A 22,967-nucleotide genomic window follows, 5' to 3' on the forward strand; every position below is an offset into this window, starting at 1 on the left:
TGGAGGGAGTAGAAAATCCAGGATCCTACATTTTTGTGCAGAATTTAGGAAGTTTGTCCTCAGAGTACTGGTTTCAAGTCAAGTTGGGTATCCAATATAACCCTAGACCCTATCCAAGTTTTTAATCCCTAAATAAAACAACAAAAAATTAGTCCATGGCCTGGTTACTGACTGTGAATGAAAGTTGGAAAATGCGTATTGCCTGGCCATACAGGAAATAAGGGGGGCCCAAAATTGGCATCTCCCAAGAGGGTAGGGCTACATATGTATAAAAGTGTGGAAACGTTTTGAAGACCCCCTCGTATATAGATAGAGAGCCCTGTCACCTGTTAAAGTGTATGTATAGCCAAACTTGTTTTTTTCTTTTACTGAAAGTTTAAAACCCACCATTTTATTTTTAGCTGTTTGCATCTGGTGGGGGAGATGTCTCTTTACTTCCTGCCCCTGTCCTGAGATGTAGAAGTGAAAGAAATTTTCTACAAAGTGTGTGACATCAACTTGTAGACAGTTTAGGTTAGGTCAGTTGCCCCCCTATTGGAAGATGTCCACTCACTTCTTGTTCTGATGACAAAACTAACATTTTGGATTTCCCATCACTTTCTGTCTCAGGATGATGTCCTGAGGACAAATAGAAAAGGTGAATCTCCCTTGCAGGGAAAAAGAAAAAACTGACTTACCTGCTCTATCCAAAACTAGAAAAAAAAAATTCAATGCCAGAGCATGAGACAGGACTGGAGCTCACAAGATGAAGTTGAGTGCTTTACTCACACCTTACTTATGTTAAAGAAATCCATAAAAAAATGTTTTTTCCCATGCAGTGGAGCTGCTCATTCTGTCTAGAGGGCGCACTGAAAGGCTATACTTACCCGATCCTTCGGTCCTCCGGAAAACTGCACTCCTCCACGTCCAGCGGTGGACTGTTCCTGTCGTCCTCATGTCCAGAGCCAGCCTTTGGGCGTGATGATGTCAGGAACAGTTCATTCACAAGTGTGTGGGTGGAGGGGCAGGAGTGGCAGGGAACGGTCTTGTGCTGAAAGGATCGCTGGATTAGGTAAGTATATCTTACTATATAAGATATACTTATATAAAAAAATTTGAGTTTTTTTTTCAAATAGTTCTATGCAAAGCACCTCTGAAAAGTACAGTTGTGACCAAAATTATTCAACCCCCAATGCTGTAAAGGGGTTTAGGGACTATAGTGTACATTTGGAATTGTATTCAGAATCAAATCCTACAAGGACGTTGTAACTACCCAAATGCAACTAAAATGACATCAATTGTTTATGTAATACAGTAGTAAATGGTTCTTATGTGGTTTCTTCATTGCCACAATTATTCAACCCCTTAAAGACTACCACTCTGAAGAACAGAGGTTCATACAGGTGCTTTCCATCAGGTATTGAAAACACCTGTGGATGTCACCGAGCAGCAATCAAGCATAATAAGCACCAATTAGGCAGCTTTAAAATGACTGTGATACTCAGCTCCTTCTAGACATTTACTGGTGTGGTTACAAACATGGTGAAGGCAAGAGAATGGTCCAGGAAGACAAGAGAAGAGGTGATTTCTCTTCACAGGAAGGGCAATGGCTATAAGAAGATTGCAAAGATGTTAAACATACCAAGAGACACCTTAGGAAGCATCATTCGCAAATTCAAGGCAAAGGGCACTGTTGAAACGCTACCTGGTCGTGGCAGAAAGAAGATGCTGACTTCGACTGCTGTGCGCTACCTGAAGCGTAGAGTGGAGAGAAGTCCCCGTGTGACTGCTGAGGAACTGAGAAAAGATTTGTCAGATGTGGGTACAGAAGTTTCAGCCCAGACAATAAGACGCACACTGCGTAATGAAGGCCTCCGTGCCAGAACTCCCAGGCGTACCCCCTTGCTGTCTCCAAAGAATAAGAAGAGTCGACTGCAGTATGCCAAAAGCCATGTGGACAAACCACAAAAGTTGTGGGATAGTGTTCTGTGGACTGATGAAACAAAATTAGAACTGTTTGGGCCCATGGATCAACGCTATGTTTGGAGGAGGAAGAACAAGGCCTATGATGAAAAGAACACCTTGCCTACTGTGAAGCATGGTGGAGGGTCAATCATGCTTTGGGGCTGTTTTGCTTCTGCAGGTACAGGGAAGCTTCAGCGTGTGCAAGGTACCATGAATTCTCTTCAGTACCAGGAGATATTGGATGGAAACGTGATGCAGTCCGTCACACACCTGAGGCTTGGGAGACGTTGGACCTTTCAACAGGACAATGATCCCAAGCATACCTCCAAGTCCACTAGAGCATGGTTGCAGAGGAAAGGCTGGAACATTTTGGAGTGGCCATCGCAGTCACCAGACTTAAATCCGATTGAGAACCTCTGGTGGGACTTAAAGAAAGCAGTTGCAGTGCGCAAGCCTAAGAATGTGACTGAACTGGAGGCCTTTGCCCATGAAGAATGGGCGAAGATACCCGTAGATCGCTGCAAGACACTTGTGTCAAGCTATGCTTCACGTTTAAAAGCTGTTATAACTGTAAAAGGATGCTGTACTAAGTACTAAGATTGAATGTCACTTGGGGGTTGAATAAAACTGATAATGCTGTGAGCACAGAAAAGACATTTGTGGTTATTTCATTATAACTGTTATGTTATATTTGTCTGACCTACAAGTGCCTCTTTAATGTAAATGTAAGCAAGATGACTGAATGATCAAAAGCAATGTCAAACTGGCCAAAACACTCAATTTCAGTGGGGGTTGAATAATTTTGGTCACAACTGTAAATGTTTGTCAGATATATGCAAACATTAAGAAAAGGTACCAGATTTATTTTTCTTAAATTTTTTAACCCAGCAGTCACATGACTGCAAAACCTCTTCTGCGTTGTAACCTGGTATTGTGGGGGGGGGGGGGTGTCAGTGTTGGAAGGGGAACAGGCTGTTAATGATGTCTAACACAGTGCAGAATATTTTCCCCACTGTGTACATTGTGATTCCAGGCTGTGAGTAATGTCATACTCAGCAGGGAATTGCTTTCCCTGTCTGTGTACATGTTCTGTCCATGCTCATATTGGCTGCAGCTGCATTGGCTAATGGTTCACAGCCATTGTTACAGCCTTATTGCTGCAGCATCACTGGCCATGTCTGTAAGTCTGATTACAGAGACACACATGCCTATGCATGGCGTGTTTGTATATCTGTCAGGGAAGTTAGATGCAAACTTACCACGCCAGCATGGATGTCCTTCTCTGCTTAGCGTGGTCAGTTCTGAAAAGTAACTTAACGGGAATGACAGGATCACCAGTTATTTTTATCTGAAGGCAAAAACTGAAACACAAAAGACATACCGTATTAGACACAGTATATGCTATAATAATTTTAAGGGTAACATATACTTTAAATTATTATTGCAGGTGTTATATTTCCTCTGTCCTGTCTAGTGATTGGAGCAGTATACTACATGATGTCACAAAAACATAGCATATTTTAACACAGCATATGCTGTCCTTCAAAGCAAACCTATAATCAGCAGTTCTGACTTCACTCTGACTTTCCTGATGTGCATTGGCTAAAACCTGTGTCAGTATGACAGCATGGTACTAGTATTTTCAGGTCAGAAATGGCTGCCTCTGTATTTCTCTCAGTATAGGTTTCTTTTAATTAGACTTTTAAACTACCCACATTGTACTTGACCATGGAGCATGCATATGCTCAACTTTCAGCAGTATCGGGTGATTACTTACTTCTGATCTCTCAGCTACATCACAAGGCAATTAATCATAATAGCTGTGTAGCAACCTCCCAAGCCCAGAGACATGGTGGTACCCCCCCCAAGACAGGGTAGGCTGGCATTTCACCTTAGGGTGTAGATTACATAGTCAATAATGGAATGTGAACAGATGGGCTTCAGTCACTTAAAGGTATAACAAAGGGAGTTTATTGCTCACAGTCAAACTCTACGGAGAGAGGGCAAGGGTACAGGACCCCAAAAACTAGGAGACTCCACAAAATGGGGAACAGGGTGTAGATTACTTAGTCAATAGTAGAAAGTGAACAGATGGGCTTCATTCACTTAAAGGTATAACAAAAGGAGTTTATTGCTCACAGTCAAACTCCACGCAGAGAGGGCAAGGACATAGGACCCCCAAAAGTAGCAGACTCCACAAAATGGGGAACAAAAGTGCTCTCAGTCTTCAAACAGAGAGAGTTTGGAAGCCAACCGTGCATTCTGTGATTAAAGCTTGTAGGCAGGTTGCCTACTGTATTTAGCTTGGCTTCCCAAGCAGGGAGAAGGGGTTAATGTTTTTTGCAGCCTTCTCTGGGCAAGTTCATGAGTTTTCTGGCACCTGGCCTCTTTTTCTCATGTATTATATAAAAGGGAGAGGTTTGGGTCCTGGGGGTGAACAAAAACAGGAACTTTTGAAGAAGGATGCAGAGATCTGTGTTCCAACCCAAGGATGCTGATTTGCAGGGACACCATAAAGATAGTCACTGCAACCCTGCATCAGCCAAATGTGGACTTCTCCCATAAGGAATTCCTATGCAGGTATGCTGGCCCAGACAGTTAGGTTTAGTTAGGGAAATGACATTTTTTGCTGTTATAATTGTCATGTCAAGTTTGCAGTAAATCCTTGAAATGTTGTTCTGAAGTTGAAAGGGGTGTATGAAAGTAACTGGCACTGGTCACATCACCAACAGCTGGGTCAGTGAAGCACACTGAGGTATGAAGACAGCTTTGCAAGACTTAACATGGTACAGACTTAAGACAAGTAGTAGATGTCAAGATTAATGGACTTCTGTAATCAGCACAAGCAGCCTATCATGAAGTGTGGTATCTGTGCTCAGCGAGGCATACTATGGTAGTGAGGGGTTTGCCTCTGGGACTCCCTCTCCTAGCGGCCCATCTTTCATAACAATAGGAGCAGATCAGCGTTACAGAGGCCCTTGACATGGCCACCAGGTATGGGAAAAGAAGAAGACAATTGCACTCATAAGGTCCTCGCTAGGTGCATGACGGGACCCCATACTGTCACTGGGTGGGCATAGGTTTAGCATTTCCCTCCTAAATGCAAACAGTCACAGTCGAGGTGTGCATTGGCAAGGGACCATAGAGTTAACTGGAATCCAGTTTACCCACTCAATGTACACAGTGTACAGCCTATCTCAGAGTTTGAGGACCACTTAAGGTTGAATTCCCCTTACAGCAGCCCCTTGCCCTGTCCTGGGCATTGATGGGTGCAGTACAGTAAAGGTACCCCATGGGCAGAGTGAGTGACCCTGCACACAGTGCCTAGCATAGCCCAGAACATAAAGACACAGCAGTCGCCCCCATCAACCAGCGCACAAGTTCCTGACTGTATAACACTTGTTATCTCAGCTGCCAGCACCCTGGGAAGAAAACTCAGTACTCCACTGAGGCCCAACCCCCTTATCCAAGCTTTTCTGGCCCCTCAAGACATTTGGAGGCTCTGATAACTCCTCAATCCCCAGGCTAGGCCCAAGATCTAGGCCATTTCTCAGCCACATGGTCACCCTTTCAGGGTGCAGGCCTAACAGTTTTCAGCAGCAAACACACCCCTCCCCAAGGCGGGAGGCCCAGGGAGAATATACTGACTACTCAAGGTCACACTCTGAATACTTATACCTTCTCCCAGCAAGGAACCTCCTACTGGTTGGCCAGGAAGTGATAAATATTCATAACTCTGATTAGTATAGCTCTCATGGTATTACTAGAGGCAGCAGTGTCACCTACTGCCAACAGAAGGACACACACGGTAACCAGAGCCCAGAAGAAACCTAAGGGAGCTAAATTATCAATTTAGCTAACCTGTCTGCAGCTTAACACCACTAAATTTAGACAATTCTGCTTAGGGCAGGGTGGCTACATTTGTAAAAGCAGGGTATGAAAGCTCAGATTAGTTGATCCTCCCTTTCATCTGAGGGTACATAACCATTTTTTTTTACCAACAATGAAGGAAGCCCAGCTCAGAATTTTCTCCTTAAAAGTATTCAAGGCTTTCAAATAAACCAGGTATTTTCAAGACCCAGACACATGGCATTATATAGGAGATTCTAGGCAGTGCATAGCACAATACAAGTTTCGAAACTACTGTGGTCATTCAGTCACTGTGGGAACTGTTTATTTCCTAATTTAGGAGTTTATAAACTTCAAATAGTCCTAAACTGGCCCGAATGACCAATATCTGGTGAATGAAAGATAATGGGCCTACCCTATCTGTGAGCCAGTTTTTTTTATGTTTATGTTATTCAACAGACTTTGAACAGTGCCCCAGATTTTGACTCAGCAGTGAAGCAACTATCACATACAGAAATCACTGCTGAGATATACCTGACCGTTGCCGGTACAAAACCAGGTGAAGGTGTGGCTATTACTAGAGACCGAGATGGATTGGCTGATGTTTTGAATTTGAATGCCTCTGATGGAAGGTAAGTAGGTATTTTAAATCTGTTTATTTTGCTGACTGCAGCTGGGCCATATTTTAAAATACAACACATATTAAAATTACATTGTACTGCATTAAACAAAAATCCATAATGTTTGAATAAAAACATTAAAAAAAATTATTATTAAAGAGACCTTGCCATTCTCTCAAAATAAATAATACCCAAAGTTACATGCAAAAGAGGAGCTCTAATTCTGATCTGTGTCTCCTACCTACCCTCTGTATTGTGACTCCAACTACCCACGCACCAATACACAACTTATATTCTAATATACAGTATATATCGTGAAACAGAAGATTGTTTTTGTCATTCCTCAACAACCAACTCTTGTTCTATATATTTTTTCACTGGCTAACATAATGTTTGTTTCTTATATGCAGGTGGTTCCTTGTACAAACCAATTATGACAGAGGGACCCCACATCCACAATATGACAACAGAATGTATGTATTTGCACATTCTCAATTGATGATAGAACACTGCATTATTTATACATGCCAATGGCTTAGAAATGATGGGTTTAAAAAAAAAAACATTTCTATTCAAGGTCTAATTTTGAGTGACTTTCAATTTTTCTAGATGTTTAAACTTTAAGTGGGTTTGAACTAAAAAAAGTGACAATTTTCAAGCAGGTAGAGTTTGTTTTGTAGAAGAAACGTAAAGCAGAATGTAAAATATTACAATACTTTTAATATATTAGTGTCCTTTAGGCAGTTATGTAAATTGTAAAATTATGTCAATTCAATTGTCAGGCTGATTTTAGACAAAGTGTGACTTTTTTAGACCACACTTGGCAACACATAAATACAAAAGATAAAACAAATTACAGGTCAGTATAATGAAAACAAAAATATGAGAAATAAAATCAGTAGTTATAAATATGTAGTAAGCTTTAGAAAAATATTGAACTTCTTGCCTGCTCTATTGCAAAGTAGTACAATGAAAAGTCCTTTAGGCTTTATCCTGCTGCTTTGGATGAGACTGCTTTCAGATCTTTTTCTGTGCTAGTCCTCCCAAGCCAGGCAGGCTGTCTTTTCCTTTAGACTACAGGCAGTGGAGCTTCCTCTTTCCAGCTTCTTTTCCTTCCTTATTCTTCCTCAGCTCCATCCTGAAGGCAGAGCCCCCCTTCCTCAGACTCCCCTCCCAGGCCTCATGATCCTCAACATTCCATCTTTCACCCGATCCCCAGACTCCCCTGCTGGATAAGCACTTTCATATTTATAGGTCTATCTCACCACACTGCTAAGCCTCCTACCTGGGGTTGGTCAGACTCCCATAAATATACAGATCACAGTCTCTTGACCTCCGCCCACTAGCTTCTAGAATCTTCTGGAAGACTCTAAAACCAAGAGGAGGTACCAGAGGCTTGACTTGTACAGCCCTCCAGCCTGACCTAAAGTTAAACCCAAAGCAATTCCCCAGACTTGCCACACTGCTGTGAGCTATTATATTTTCCTCACTCTAAGTGCACAGTAGAGGGTGCTACAGTCTTCTATGTTAAACTTGTAGGCAAAGCCTCTGGTCCAAAAAGGCTAAATCTGGCATGTCACCAAATATGCCTCTCAATCTTTGTATCAAAGTAAATCAAGAGTTCCAATTCTTCACCCTAGTTAACATCCCAACTTCCTTTGTCTATTTGAATGGCAAGTTCTTTTCAAAAATTTTTGCTACCTTCGTAGAGCACACAAAGATATAATTCACACAGATCAACCTGAGTGAGTAAGGAATATACCAACAGGCCAATAAACTTAACTGACTTTGCTTGACAGAGGTCTTTCACCTTCAGTATCTTTTAATGGATGCACACATAGCTTAAATGACATGTAATTAAAGTGATTGTAAAGCTTTTTTTTTATTAAAATAATTTATTTATTAATTTCAGGTACTTATATAGCGCTGTCAATTTACGCAGCGCTTTACACATATATATATTGAACATTCACATCAGTCCCTAACCCTCAAGGGGTGTACAATCTAAGGTCCCTAACTCACATTCATACATACACATATTAGGGCCAATTTAGACAGGATCCAATTAACCTACCAGCATGTCTTTGGAGTGTGGGATTAAACCGAAGCACCCGGAGGAAACCCACGCAAGCACAGGGAGAACATGCAAACTCCATGCAGGAGGCGCCATGGTCGGGAATCGAACCCATGACCCATTTACTGCAAGGCAGACGTGCTAACCACTAAGCCACTTGGTTTTGCACAGAGGAGCCGAATCCTCCTCTTCTCGGGTCTCCCACCAGCACGCATGGATCCTCCTCTTCAGTGAGTGCCCTCTCCTATCCCCTTCCCATGGGGCACTCATGCATGCTCACTCCCCAGCCCTGCTGCCCCAGCATCCATAAACACAGACAACAGAGTTCAGTCCCGCCCTCCGCTCCCTCATCACAGAGTTTGATTGGCAGCAGCAGAAGCCAATGGCTCCCACTGCTATTGATCTGCCCTGTGAGGAGGGATAGAGGGGAGAGAACTGCTGCTCTCTAGCACAGCACTGGATCATGATGGGGCTCAGGTAAGTACAAGGGGGAAGGTCAGGGGGGAGATTTCAATCACACAGTCACAGAAGTTTTAAATCTAAATGCAAAGAATGCATAAAAGTAAAGATAAAACATTGAGGCTTTATAATCACTTTAAATTTTATTCATATTTTCACAATTTCAAATTACAGGAGTGTCCCTGTCCCCCCTGATTTTCATTTTAACATGAAGACTGGTGAAGTTTATCCTAAGGCTGCTGCCAATAAGCACTCTCAGTGCACTCATTTAAACTGCCTTTTTGATTTTTAATTTTCTTTTCCTCATATCAAATGTGATGGTTTGGGGGTTTTCACCCAATGATAATACTTATCAGTGAGGTCAGTCCACTCCAGAACTACTGTTTATAGCACGGGTCCTCAAACTATGACATGTGGGCCAGATATTGCCCACCAAAGCCATTTATCCAGCCCACCGGGCCAGCCGAAAAAAAAAAAAATTGAAGAAAAACAAACGGACTGGCAAATAGCTAGGCTGCTCACTGGGTCCTCGGTCACGAAGACCCAGCGAGCCGCAGCCTGGAAGTGAGGAGGGCTGCACCACTGAGAATTATCCATAGGCTATCTACTCCCTGGCCTCTTCCTGGCATTAACCCCCCTCTTTGAGGTACTGGAGAGACAGTGCTTGACAGCCTGGAAGTCCCTGATTTCACCTGCTGCAGCCACAGGAGCAACAGGAGAGGAGGAGAGTACACCAGGCACCAGGTACAGTGCATTGTGGTGTCCAGTGCATTACAGTGTGCAGGCTCAGGCTCTGCTAACCAAAGTCCATGGCCCTCACACAGAGGTTTGGGAGCCTGGATCTTCCAGAATGCAGCAACACCACTTCCTGCATTGTCAGGAACATCCCCCACTGGGCAGAACAACTTTACAGCAAAGAATCTTTGCAAAGTGTGCTTTCATAGAAGAGTTTATACTAAAGGGCTTTTGTCTCTAGGCCAGGATTCTGCAGAACTAGGTAAGGGATCATTCTCCTGCTATGTAGAAGTGACTTTTTGTAGGAGTTTTTGTTGATGAGCCATCACCTGCCCTAAAGCCAACAGCTCAAAAGACATCTCCCAACAAGTAACACAGTCTGCCCTCTGAATTGGGCAACAGTTCAGTTCCTGAATGAAAAACTAGAAGAACAAAACTTCACAAAGGCTCCTTTCCTTTGGGTACACTTCTTGTGGCAGGCCATTGCCCGGCCTCACAGCAATGACTCGCCCGAAATCACCTCAGCATGGCATGTCCAGGCATGAATCAAGTACCCTCCCCCCGTATCACAGGAAGGTAAGGGATTTAGAACTAGGGATTTACCCCTTTAAGTTGCAGTTCAGTTAACACTTGATCTTAAAACTTGAAACAACTGGAGAAGCTTTCAATAGGAAGTCTTTCCTCCCATACTGGAGTAGAAAAGATATGAGCAACTTACCTTTCGCCACAACAGCAGCCCACATAGACTATTTGGCCATTTGTCTTCAGAAAGAGTTCTCTGAGCACCAGGGGTTTACCCCATTCAGGTTGTAATCCTGGTTGTTGAATGGGAGAAAACCTTATAGTGGAAGTCCTTTTCTCCTCTGAAATCTCATGGACCTATTCTGTCTTCTCAACTGGCTCCCTATCTCCTATCACTTCTGCCAGGGATCCATAGTGGTAATGGAACAGCAGAAAAACACAGCTATACGTGACCTAACTATACAAATCCTAGCACTTAACTAGGAGGGTGCTACATGTGTTTGTAGTCTTTTGATTGAACCCTGTAGAGAGTGAAATATATCAGAAAATGTTGCTGGGTGATATGAGATTTCAAGTTCCCAATAAACACTCATAAAGAAGACTTTGTTGTGCAGCTTTGTTGTTCCTCATGTCATCTAATACACAATGGTTTGTATAGCAGTTATACAGTATATGCGGTATAAAGATGGCCTACCTGCTAACACAGTAAACTCTGTGACTAAACATTAAATAAGCCTTTTTTTCCATCACAGGTACTTTGCTACCCAGGCATTGAATTCAACAGGGCAAGAAAATATTACCAAAGATTCTTTATACAAGGTTGGTTTGATATTAATGTCATAGCATGTCTATAGACTTTTTAAGGATACCTCTTTTCATGCAGTTGCTTACATTCTGTAACTGAGCTGTCTCCAGGTGTTTACATTAGTCCATTCTGTGGATAGATAGGCAGCTCAAGTAGTGTTCCATGCTATTGAAAGACTAACAATAGCAAGCTTCTTTGTTGACAGGTTAAAGGGTAAGTTCACCTTTTCATAAAAAAAAAAATGAAAAAGGTGAATGAACTTTGAAAATCCTCATCCCCACTGCACTTAGATGGTCACTTGCCATTCTCCCACCACCTCTGCTGGTCACTATAAGGTGCCGCACAATCTTCACCACACAACCTTGGCAGCTGTGTAGCATCATAATGTGGGAAATCAGTGAGTGGTCAATGCAGCTATGTTGACCATGTATCCCTTTCCTCAGGAACCAGGTCCCAAATGAAAGAAGGCTCAACAGAGATTTTCATTGTTCAGCACAGTTATGTGGTCACACTGGCCAGTCACCACATTTCCACTGTGGGTGATGAATCATATAAGCACAATCAAAAAAAAACTAAACTAGTCAGTTTAGTTAAGGTGCTGAGGAGACCGTTGCAGTACAATTCAGCCGCACATTGGTGCCTGCACATAGCTTTCAGTGATGCCTCCAACTCGAATGCTTCATGTACACAAGCAGCTGCTAAACTCGAGTGTAGGAGCTTTTGGTATATTTTTGCCAAACCTTCTAAACTCAACTCCATGAAAGCCTATGTGTCCATGTGCACATAGGCTTTTAGCAGAGTTTAGGAGCTGCCGCGTTTAGGTGAGGATAAACCTCCCTCTCCTGAACGCAGAAGAATCGCGTTCAGGATAGGAACGTTTTGACCACCAACCACGGAAAAACGCGGCAACCGTGGTACCATGTTTTTTCTGTGATGTGTGCTTTTCCTTGGCCGGCGGTCAGGGTAGGCTCATGTACGTAAAGCCTTAGGGAAACCCAAACAACAGAGGCTGCTGTAACAAGCTCTTTTCAGTACTTCCTGTCAAAGGCTGGCCTGTTTCCCTCCAGCCTGTTCCTACTTACTCATCATTGTGATGACTGGCCCCACTGGCCATCAGCAACAGGCAGGAGGCAGCAGGGCAGGGGCAATTTCCAAGGGGAGGTGTCAAAACTAGTATTTTCAGGTACCGCACATTTCAGGTTAACTTGATAATATATTACTTTTCAACAAATGTACATTGGCCCTGATAGTTTTTGTCACATACAGTAGATGCCATTACTGTGAGGGATTCCTTACCCTAAGTTGCATGCAGTAAATCATTAAATAAAGTTCCTAATAAAATCATTTGTTCCTAATTTTGTAGGTCCTGTCAGACCCAAACGTTATAAGGTGGTAAGTCTCTACAAATGCTATTTCTAATGTTTTGATAAACTTTATGAGCTAAAATTCAGGCTAACAATTTAAATTTTAAATCACATCATCAATGTAAGGCTTATTACAATGTTTTCCTTTCCTAGCAGCAGGACGGACACAGTTAGCTGGGATTATGACACTGCTCTGAAAGTAACTGACTCAAAGTAGTGCAACACCACGGTAGAGTTTGAAAACACTTAAATCATTAAACACATGTGTAATTGCATAGTTTCCTATGGCGATTGTTCTGTCTCTCCTATCTAAGCATTGAAGGTGTGATCTCTGAAACTTACAGTTGTGATGAGATAGCGAAAACTCCAATCTTAGTTGAATAACATAGGCAGTGACTCGATCCAGACAACACCTTGTAGATCTTGTGAAGTTTATTCCATAAACTGAGAGAATCTTACAACAATGAACATCGGATAGGTCAAAAGGCATATGAAGGCATAGAAGGCATATGACAGTCATGTGAAACATGACAGCGATGTTTAGTTAGTGGTACAGAAGCATTACTACAGCATACATAAAAATAATGAGATTTCTAGATATATACTACACTATGGGGATGATACATTAAAATTGAAGAACAGAAAGAAGAAAGTGAAAACTAAACTACTTTTGTTAGGAATAACTGACATTGAGAATTTTAGTTTATTTTTTCCATAAAATAAAATGCATGATTAGTTGCCTTTAGCAACAACTGCACTTTGTTCTCATTTTCTTTTCTCATTTTTATTACCACACATCTAGTAAGTAAGGCATTGCCAGCACTGGTGAACAGACCTTAAGCAGCATAGTGTTTGATTTACTAAAACTGGAGAGTGTAAAATCTGGTGCAGCTGTGCATGGTAATGAATAAGCTTATAACTTTAGCTTTGACAACAAAAAAAAAAGAATGCTGACTGGTTGCTATGCAGACCTGCACCAGCTTTTGCATGCTTATTTTAGTAAATCAACCCCAGTGTGTTGTTATACATATTTAGTTATATAATGTAATGCATATTTAGGGTAATGTTAATTACATAGTTACATAGTTTGGCTGAATAAAGACCATCCAGTTCAACCATTAAAAAAGAAAAAAAAAAGTTATAATCCTATACCCACAGTTGATCCATAGGTAAAAAACCCAGCAAAGCATGATACAATTTGCTCCTGCAGGGGAAAAAAATTCCTTCCTGATCCCCCGAGAGGCAATTGGATATTTTCCCTGAATCAACTTTACCTATAAATGTTAGTATCCAGCAGGGGCGGACTGGCAACTCATGGGGCCCCCGGGCAATAGAGAATCATGGAGCCCGTGTCCTTGCCCAAACTCAAAAAGCCTATGAAAAAGGTACCAGGGGCATCTCATGGGGCCCCCTACTGACCCCGGGCCCTTGGGCTGTGCCCGAGTTTCCAAATGGTCAGTCCCCCCCTGGTATCCAGTTATATTCTGTGCATCCAAGAAAGAATCCAGGCCTTTTTAACCTCCCTGGCAGTATGATCATGTCAGGAATTTTGTGCTGAAAGCGGTACCATTTTTTTGCATGGAAATATGTAGTTTTTAATTGTAGGCTGTAATTTTTAGGAATAACTCACTGAAATCTATCCGAAAAAGAGTCTATTAAACATTCCGGATATGATAAAACTTGAAACACGAAATCATAAATTATAATTTAATAAATAATCATAAAAAATAATAATATAATAATAATAAATTTAATTCAATAATATAATCAAACCAAAAACACTGAAATTTGAAATACAGAGGCAAATTCGCACATCGCTGAGCAAAGTCGCAAAATCGTTTTCAGTGTCTGATGACGAATTTCCCCACAAATCATTATCACTCAATTCTGCAAGTGGTTCTGATTTACTATCGCTGTTCTAAAACCGCTTTTGACCTAAAGGGACGCTTTTTGGCCGCCATGGACTTTTCTAAGTTTCCAGGCAGAAAGAACAGTCAAAATGCAGGCAGGGCAAAGGACAAAGCAGTAGGGACAAAATGTATGTGAAATGCAGTGAAACAGCAATGACAGCAAAAATGTAATTTTTTAAAAATTTCAAATTTCCCGCCGGATCCGCCGCCCGAACGTTCCGACGTCACAGGGACCGGAACACGGAAGCCAGATGCCGGCATCCGCCGGAGGAGATGGACGGGGACGCTGCAGGGGACACATCATGGGAGCGAAGGACAAGGTAAGTGCTGCAGGGACCCCCAGAGAACGCTGCATGGTAAGCCCGAGTGTAGCTCGGGGTTACCGTTCTTGGTATAGAAATTGTACCCAGAGCTACACTCGGGAACACCGCCAAGGAGGTTAAAAAGCAATCCACTGAGCTGGCCAACTCTTGAGGGAGTCTATTCCACATTTATAATATTCTATTAATATACTGCCATCTTGTGGAGATTTTGGTTATTGCACCTTCCTTTTCTGTCTTCCATCCTGATCCCCTCCACCTGTGATGCATTTCCCTTTTCCTTCTCTTCTTGTACACTGTCTTCTTGAATATGGTCATTTGTTTTTAGGCCACATATAATCTGCTTGCATCCAGGCACGCATTACCATGTTATGGCCTGCAAATACCGTCTTTTCAATCATCTGCCGCATCTGTTGTCTGCTGTAACTGCTGCAAGTAATAAAGATTTTGTGGATGAGAAAACAGGTGTTCGTGAGTTCAGTTATCTGATAAAGCCTGGCAGCGGTAATTGCATCTGCTTATGCAGGCCAGGCATAGAGGTCCCAGCAAGGAACAAGTCACTAATACTACAGATGAAGTCAGAATACACAGAGCAGTTGCAAGATAAGAAAGAACATTAGAGTAGAATGTTTGTGTATTGCCTGCTAAGAATAGTCCATTCTGCATTTATTATTTTATTAGAAGTAATGTGCATGTATTGTATGCTGTTTTTAGGGGAACAATCCATACTACAATGATGAGTGCAGCTTCTCCAGAGGACTATGTTTCCTTTATTCGTAATAAAACTGTAAGTAGATCCATTATTAATAGTCACACTTTGCATTCATCAGTAGGGTATATGTTAGTTTTATTTAAAATTACAATATTCAGTTAATATTCAGTTAAAACAGTGCCTCTTTTTTGCCATATATAATGAAGTAATGTTCCCAAATGTTTCATAGGAACTATAGCCTATACAAATAGATGTAATATACAGTAAAGTCCCATTCAGAGGTAAGTGGTGTAATTCAGCTGGAAAGAATGTGACAGAGTCCACCTGTAGAGCCTCAATAGGCTGCTCTGTGGATGTTAGTGCTCAAAAGATGATGAATATAGGAGGAAAACCTTCACCAACCCAAACACACAGCCTCTTACCAGAATGTATTGACCCTCCTAAAAAGGAATGGTCAAACAGCACTGTATAGAACCAAAATGAACATTATTGTCACATTATTTGCTACTGAATTACACCATTTACCTATGAATGGAACTTTATATTATATCTTTCAGCAGTTTACTCCAATAGGATTTTAATGTTAAGTGCAGCACTGATAAATAGTCATAAAATATAAAATTAAAAGTTCATCCAGTGTAGGAAATAAATAATAAGTAGGTAAAAAGTTCATATACAGCTGTGTTCAAAATAATAGCAGTCAGACATCACTAACCTGATCAATCACTGTTTTTGGTAGAAATGATATTTCTACATGGCAAATAATTTACTAGCAGGTGTAGTAGAGTAATAGAAATCCAACAGTCATGACATGCATGCTTCTGATTCTGTGTAATTGAATCACTAATTGAAAGGGGCATGTTCAAAATAATAGCAGTGTGGAGTTCTATTAGTGAGGTCATTCATTCTTTGAAAAACAGGTGGCAATTACTGCCCTTATTTAAGGAAGGAAGGCAGCAAATGTTTTACATGCTGGTTACAGTGCATTTCTCTCTGAAATTCTGAGGAAAATGGGTCGTTCCAGACAATGTTCAGAAGAACAGCGTACCTTGAATAAAAAGTTGATTGGAGAGGGGAAAACATATAAAGAAGTGCAGAAAATGATAGGCTGCTCAGCTAAAATGATCGCAAATGCTTTAAAATGGCAACCAAAACCTGAAAGACGTAAAAGAAAGTGAAAAACTACCATTTGAATGGATAGAGGAATAGCCAAAATGGCAAGGACTCAGCCAACAATCAGCTCCAGGAAGATCAAAGAAGGTCTAAAGTTACCTGTGAGTACTGTTACAATTAGAAGACGCCTATGTGAAGCCAAGCTATCTGCAAGAAGCCCCCACAAAGTCCGACTGTTGAAAAAAAGACATGTGCTGAAGAGGTTACAATTTGCCAAAGAGCACATTGACTGGCCTAAAGAGAAATGGTGCAACATTTTGTGGACAGATGAAAGTAAGATTGTTCTTTTTGGGTCTAGTGGCCGGAGACAGTTTGTCAGACGACCCACAAACACTGAATTCAAGCCACAGTACACTGTGAAGACAGTGAAGCATGGTTGCGCAAGCATCATGATATGGGGATGTTTCTCATACTATGGTGTTTGGCCTATTTATCGCATACCAGGAATCATGGATCAGTTTGAATACATCAGAATACTTGAAGAGGTCATGCTGCCTTATGCTGAAGAGGAAATGCCCTTGAAATGGTTGTTCAAACAAGACAACGACCCCAAACACACCAGTAAACGTGCAACATCTTGGTTCCAGACCAACAAGATTGACGTTATGGAGTGGCCAGCCCAATCCCCGGATCTTAATCCAATAGAAAACTTGTGGGGTGACATCAAAAATGCAGTTTCTGAGGCAAAACCAAGAAATAGAGAAGAACTGTGGAATGTAGTCCAATCATCCTGGGCTGGAATACCTGTTCACAGGTGCCAGAAGTTGGTTGACTCCATGCAACACAGATGTACAGCAGTTCTCAGAAACAGTGCTTATACAACTAAATATTAATTAAGTGATTCAAAGGAAAACAAAATCTTCAAACATTTTTCAGTTTATATAGTGAATGTTTGAGTTTGTAAAGAAGAATACAAATGCTGCTATTTTTTTGAACAGTCTAATATTCACTTTTTTTCAATTTTGTTAGAGGAACAACACAAATTTGATATATTTTTCTTCATGTTTTGATTTGGAATAGAATGTGTAGTGTTCCCAATGCATTTGTGTGTATGAAAATAAAAGCTATTAGAAGGATTTTGAGTTTTATTCACTTTTTAAAAACACTGCTATTATTTTGAACACAACTGTAGCATTAAACGAATAATCCTCTCAGCAGCAGATTTATAACAAGCTTGTGACTGGAAGTAAATTTTTACTCTGCAATTACTTTGCAATACTACCCTGTCTTTAATTACTTACTGGAATAAACATTTTTTGATATACTACACTATGGGTACCTGTTTTATGGCTCCTTTATGGAGCTATTAACCTTGCAGATAATCCCCATCGAATTGAGCACCCAGAGGAAGGGAGCCCTGTATCCAGGCTGAGCACTCATCCATCCTTAAGGGGACCTCTGGACCTAGCAGATTTTCTTATTATCCCAAGACTTGATGACCGATCCATAGAAGGAAGCTCACCATATACATGATACATTCCGCCTACCTAAGAGATCCTTGATGGTAATATTTATAAGCGCATTGCCTATGCACTGCCGGTGAGTGCGCAATTTTACCATTGGTTCTAGTTGCATGCTTGTTAGAAATCTGCTGCTGAGAGGATTATTCATTTAATGCTATATGAACTTTTTACCTACTTTATTTATTTCCTACACTGGATGAACTTTTAATTGTATATTTTAGGACTATTTATCAGCGCTGCACTTTATATTTTTATTGTCATTTTGAAGGTTTATTGTGGTTACCTTTAGTGTTACAGCTGCTAATCTAGAGCGCTCACTTCACTATATTTTTACAAGGATTTTAATGTTATAGAGATTTATTTATCAATAGTGCTGCACCATCTTTTATATGTTCATTATATTGTATCATGTAATATTGTGCTAGTGGCTTGATTAGATCTTTTTATGATTTTTATGAGTTTTTAGCCCAAGTGCGAATATTTGTGCTGTTTATTCTTTTACATGTTACACCCTGAATACAGGTGTAACATGTAGGTGAACCTATCCTTTAAAGGAGTATAATTACAATTCAATACAATATAGGAGGGTTCAAAGAAGCTATGAGCATGTTATAATATATTAGGAGCCCTAATGAAGACTTCCCCTTTAGATCCCAGTTCTGCACCTTCCTGCCCTTATCCATACCACTATGCTGAATTCTCTGATTAACCACTTTAATACCGCAGTATAGCCGGAAGACGGCTACAGCGTGGTTCTTTGGATCTTGGTGGTCTGTACACGTCCTCCCAGAACACACCTCCAGAATGCATTGGGTGCACTCTGTGACGGCTGTGCCCATCAATGCAGCCTCATCAGTGCCCATCAGTGGAGCCTCATCAGTGCCCATCAGTGGAGAAAAATTACTCATTCGCAAAATGTTATAACAAACGAAGAAAAGGGTGAATTTTTTATTCAAAATGTTTAATCTTTTTTTTGTTTGATTAGCAAAAAATGAAAAACACCCAGTGTGGTTGAATACAACCAAACAAAAGCTCTACCTGTCTAAAAAAAATGATAAAAATTTAATATGGGTACAGTGTTGCATGACCGTGCAATTGTCATCCAAATTGCAACAGTGCCGAAAGCTAAAATTAGCCTGGACAGGAAGGATAGCTAAAGAGTTACTTCACTTCATCAAATCATCTGTACATAAAAGCAAGCTGTGCAGCTTTGATCAAGATTGACCAATGCCCTGGCTATAAGTGTATGCCTCATGTACTTCATAAAGCATGACTGGAAAATTCTCAGGTAGTTGTTAAGGGCCTTGCTAAGATAGGCCCAGTTCTTTCTGTTCACCTTCACCATCATAAGAGTGAGCCCTCAGAGCTCTCATATGAGTCAGAGCTACTGCATCAGCAGAGAAATCACATGAGGAGCCAGTTTGATCTGGGGGTGCAATAAAAAACTTGGGTGCACACGGTCAACACACCTTCATTTTATCCTCTCCAGCTCTGCCCACTGGCACTGGTTGTGTGTGAGTCACCGATAGTCTATCACACAGGGTTATAAAGATGCAGGAAACCAATAGTTCCCTGTTTACTTGATGCACATCTGTACCACAAGTTACAACCTGGAAGCAAAATCTAACATTACTGGGTAGTGCAAAGGTGGTGCAGGACTGAACAGGGAATGCTAGTTCCCTGCCTCTCTGTGTCAAAGAGTACATGTATTAAGTCAGCGTTTCCCAACCTTGTTTCAGTCATGAACAGTATTTATTGGGCTGAAGGAAAGTGATATCTGCACTGGATGATGATACTTGGTGCCGCATGGGGGAGTCCCCCTCAACCTTCACATTAGAGCCCCCCTCCCTTCCACAAATAGTCCTACCTTCAAATCGTTACCTTAGCTGCGGCATCATGGTAGAGTGTAGGAGGCAATGGAAGTCTGGACAGAAACAAAACTTCCATTCTCTTCTGAATATCTTGACTGTCATTGTTCTGCTGGCACCATAGTAACAAATGATATAGTGTAATAATCCTGTCAGCCCCCATGAACCCTACAAATGACTGTTTGGTGGATGGGACAGAGCACTGTAGAGCCATGCCAACTCTGCAGAGCTGTGCCCCCAAGCCCCTCACCACTGTTCAGGGCTACCTTTAGAAATCATGGAGCCCCATAGAGGCTAACTGGCAGGCAGGGCTCCTGTTAGAAACCATACAGCCAACTTGACAGAGCCCCCTCCCCTAAAAAAATAACAATTTCCTATGCTTCATTTATGAATGATCACGGTATGTGACTGGTACTGATCACTCATTATGTTCATTTAGGAAAGGAAGGGACTGGTAAATGTGACATATTTACCAGACCCTTCCCTCACTCTCCATCCTGAAGAATCCTATTGTGACGGTGAGGGGAGAGGAGGGAAGCTGGGACCACTGCGGAGGTGGGGGTACACATGGGGGGGCCTAGGCAGCAGGGGGAAATGTATGGTGCACAGGTTGGGTGATGGGTGCGGGTGGGGGTAATTACTGGAACCGATCCCTTGTTTGGCTCTCTCTGCTGCAGCTGAAAGCCAGAGGATCGGTTCCAATAATTGCACCCCCACTGTGCTGATCACCCTCCCTGCCCACTTCCAATTCACCCAGCTTACTGGGCCCCCCTGCTGGCCTGGGCCCCATACAAGAGGACTGGTGGCACCCCCTTATCCAAAGCCCTGCTGGCGGGGCTCCCCAGTGTCAGCATGTTATGCTCATGTGCAGAATGCCTAGCCAGCTACACTTGCAACACCACCAATCTGCCTCCTCACCTCCCCAGTACCACCCTATACCCTGAGATCATCACATATTCAAAAGTAAACTGGGTGACAGCATTTTATTCTGATTGAGTTACAAGCAGTACAACAGCCAGCAGTACACACTGCTATAAAGTTACAACCCATTCCTGTGTTCAAACATCATCTGGTTTTGGTGGGGTGGGGTGGTGTGGTGTGTCTGGGCATCTGTACCTCTTTTCTCACACCCCATCTACAAAATGCACAATGAGACTAAAAGCAGCCAGTCATCATAAAAGTCATCAAGTTGCAGATATGACATTTGATGGCTGCAACTAAAGGGGTCTCTTGGCATGAGAAGCCAGTGTTGGAAACTTTTGGGAGTGTTATTTGGTATTTATGCTCTGTGAGAACATGGGTTCAGCGTCTTTCCCTGGGGAGGATTACACCAAGCAAGGCTGGAGGTAAGCTTGCCTCGCTTGGCACTTGCTGCCATGCGGGCCTCAGGTGGGCAACCTGAGGGCCTGAAGTCAACAATAGCTTTCATAGACTGAAGCATCAGCCACCAACCAATCATCAGCAGATACAAATCTTGTCACCAACTCTTCTTCCCGTAAACAGGTAATAATCATATAACACTGTATTTAGGCAGAAATGCACTCCTGGCCCATCAGAGATGTCTGGTACAAGACTCTATGGCCTGTGTGGGATACATGAGTACAGCGGCCGGCCGCTTCCTCCTCCGAGAGACGTGCTTCAGTCTATGAATACTTTTGTTGACTTCTCTCAGGAGGGTCACAAGGCTTCTGGTAAGCCTTTTGATGAATTAGTGATATACACGTGGTGAGATCGGGGAAGGAGACAATTGATTTACTTATCATTTCATGCACTGGGTGGCAGTTATCTACATCTTATGGACTTTTTATCATTTGAGTTTTGTGTTTTCAATAATTTATGCATTCAGTATTTAGCACTGCACAATTGTTTATAAACTTGAAACATGGAATGGAATCTCCAAGGAGTTTGCCATTTATTTCTCCCTAAAGACACAAAACATAGATTCAATTTTTTTTAAGCACCAAAAACACAATAAGTAAAATTACATAAAAGTTTTACTGAAACATAGCTAAAAACACCTCCATAAAAGGAATGAGGGTGGTAAACCAGTATAATCACAACTGGTCCATTGTTTTCTGTCACAATCGAACCACTCCACATACAGTATGTAGACAAATAACTTTTACAATAATCAAATTTTAACCTATTTATCCATTTGAATCCCAACGCATTTCTATTTCACAAATATTCTTCAGGGGACGAGGTGGTTATTCTGCAAAATAAGTACATCTGTCACAGAAAATCTTTCATAGTAGACATAAGTATAGATATAAATTCGTGTTCTCAGAAATATCTAAACAAATGAATAACGAATACCACTGACAAAACAGCACATTTAATCAGACTTCCATTACTGTGTTTCTATCAAGTACTAATCATCCTGCCAAGTGGGAAAAGGAGCATAAGGGGCACTAGGAGACCCCACTGAAATCTACACCCAAATTAAACTATTAGTCCAATAAAGCCTGTATAATGTACCAGCTTTTGGAAAAAAGGGAAAGAAAAACCAGGCCAGTTTACCTATATTGACCAATTCAGGCATCAATAACAAAAGTATCTTGGTTGAAATAGCTCCCCATAGGTCACAGAATTAGAATATATAGGACGTCATCAGGCCAGGAGTATATATTATCTGTCAAGGGATATACAGTATACTGAATATGAACTATATGACATATGAACAATTATGACAACCAATCCAATACAAATGCCAAGCATGGAGAAGTTACCTGCTTAACCAAAAATAAACCAAAGGAACCCCCTGAAGTATAGGGTATCTCTAGACAGCTCCAAAAATTCCCCAGTCAAAATATAGAATATGCAAGTCTGAACTCTGGAATATGAAGGTCTGATCCTAAAAAAAAAATGAAATAGTAACTAGTATCTGTCGCAAAAAAAAATATTTATCCACAAAAAGACATGAAGAATCTTCAAAAAGAATAAGCTAGCTCTCATCTAGTACTGGATGGAACTTATCATAGACCTGCCTGAGTGGTATGGTGAGCATTGCAACAAAGGCGACTATGGCCATGTCCAAATAAGTACTTACCTCCAAAAAAGTACCATGTGACCAACTAGCCCCAATAAATTGCCCTCAATTTGGCACCAAAGCCACCTTACTGGAGTGTAAACCAATGAAGAAAAAGCAA

At 41.5% G+C, this 22,967-nt stretch overlaps 1 protein-coding gene across 3 annotated transcripts in view; it reads left to right on the forward strand.

Moving 5' to 3' along the window:
- LOC149447621 (N-acylethanolamine-hydrolyzing acid amidase-like) overlaps positions 1 to 22,967 on the forward strand; it is a 52,945-nt gene that overhangs the window by 23,494 nt on the left and 6,484 nt on the right. For all 3 annotated transcript variants that reach the window (XR_016305844.1, XR_016305845.1, XM_089652305.1), the window contains exons 6-10: positions 6,253 to 6,425; positions 6,824 to 6,886; positions 10,956 to 11,022; positions 12,372 to 12,400; positions 15,317 to 15,389. Coding sequence is in view for 1 of the 3 variants with exons in the window: in XM_089652305.1 (XP_089508431.1) it covers positions 6,253 to 6,425; positions 6,824 to 6,886; positions 10,956 to 11,022; positions 12,372 to 12,400; positions 15,317 to 15,389 (405 nt within the window). In the remaining 2 variants the exon portion in view is untranslated. The remainder of the gene's footprint in view (positions 1 to 6,252; positions 6,426 to 6,823; positions 6,887 to 10,955; positions 11,023 to 12,371; positions 12,401 to 15,316; positions 15,390 to 22,967) is intronic.

The sequence above is a fragment of the Staurois parvus genome, unplaced genomic scaffold (assembly GCF_062004578.1).
Source record: "Staurois parvus isolate SC_StPar_1 unplaced genomic scaffold, SC_StPar_1.0 ptg000679l, whole genome shotgun sequence".
Lineage (NCBI taxonomy): Eukaryota > Metazoa > Chordata > Amphibia > Anura > Ranidae > Staurois > Staurois parvus.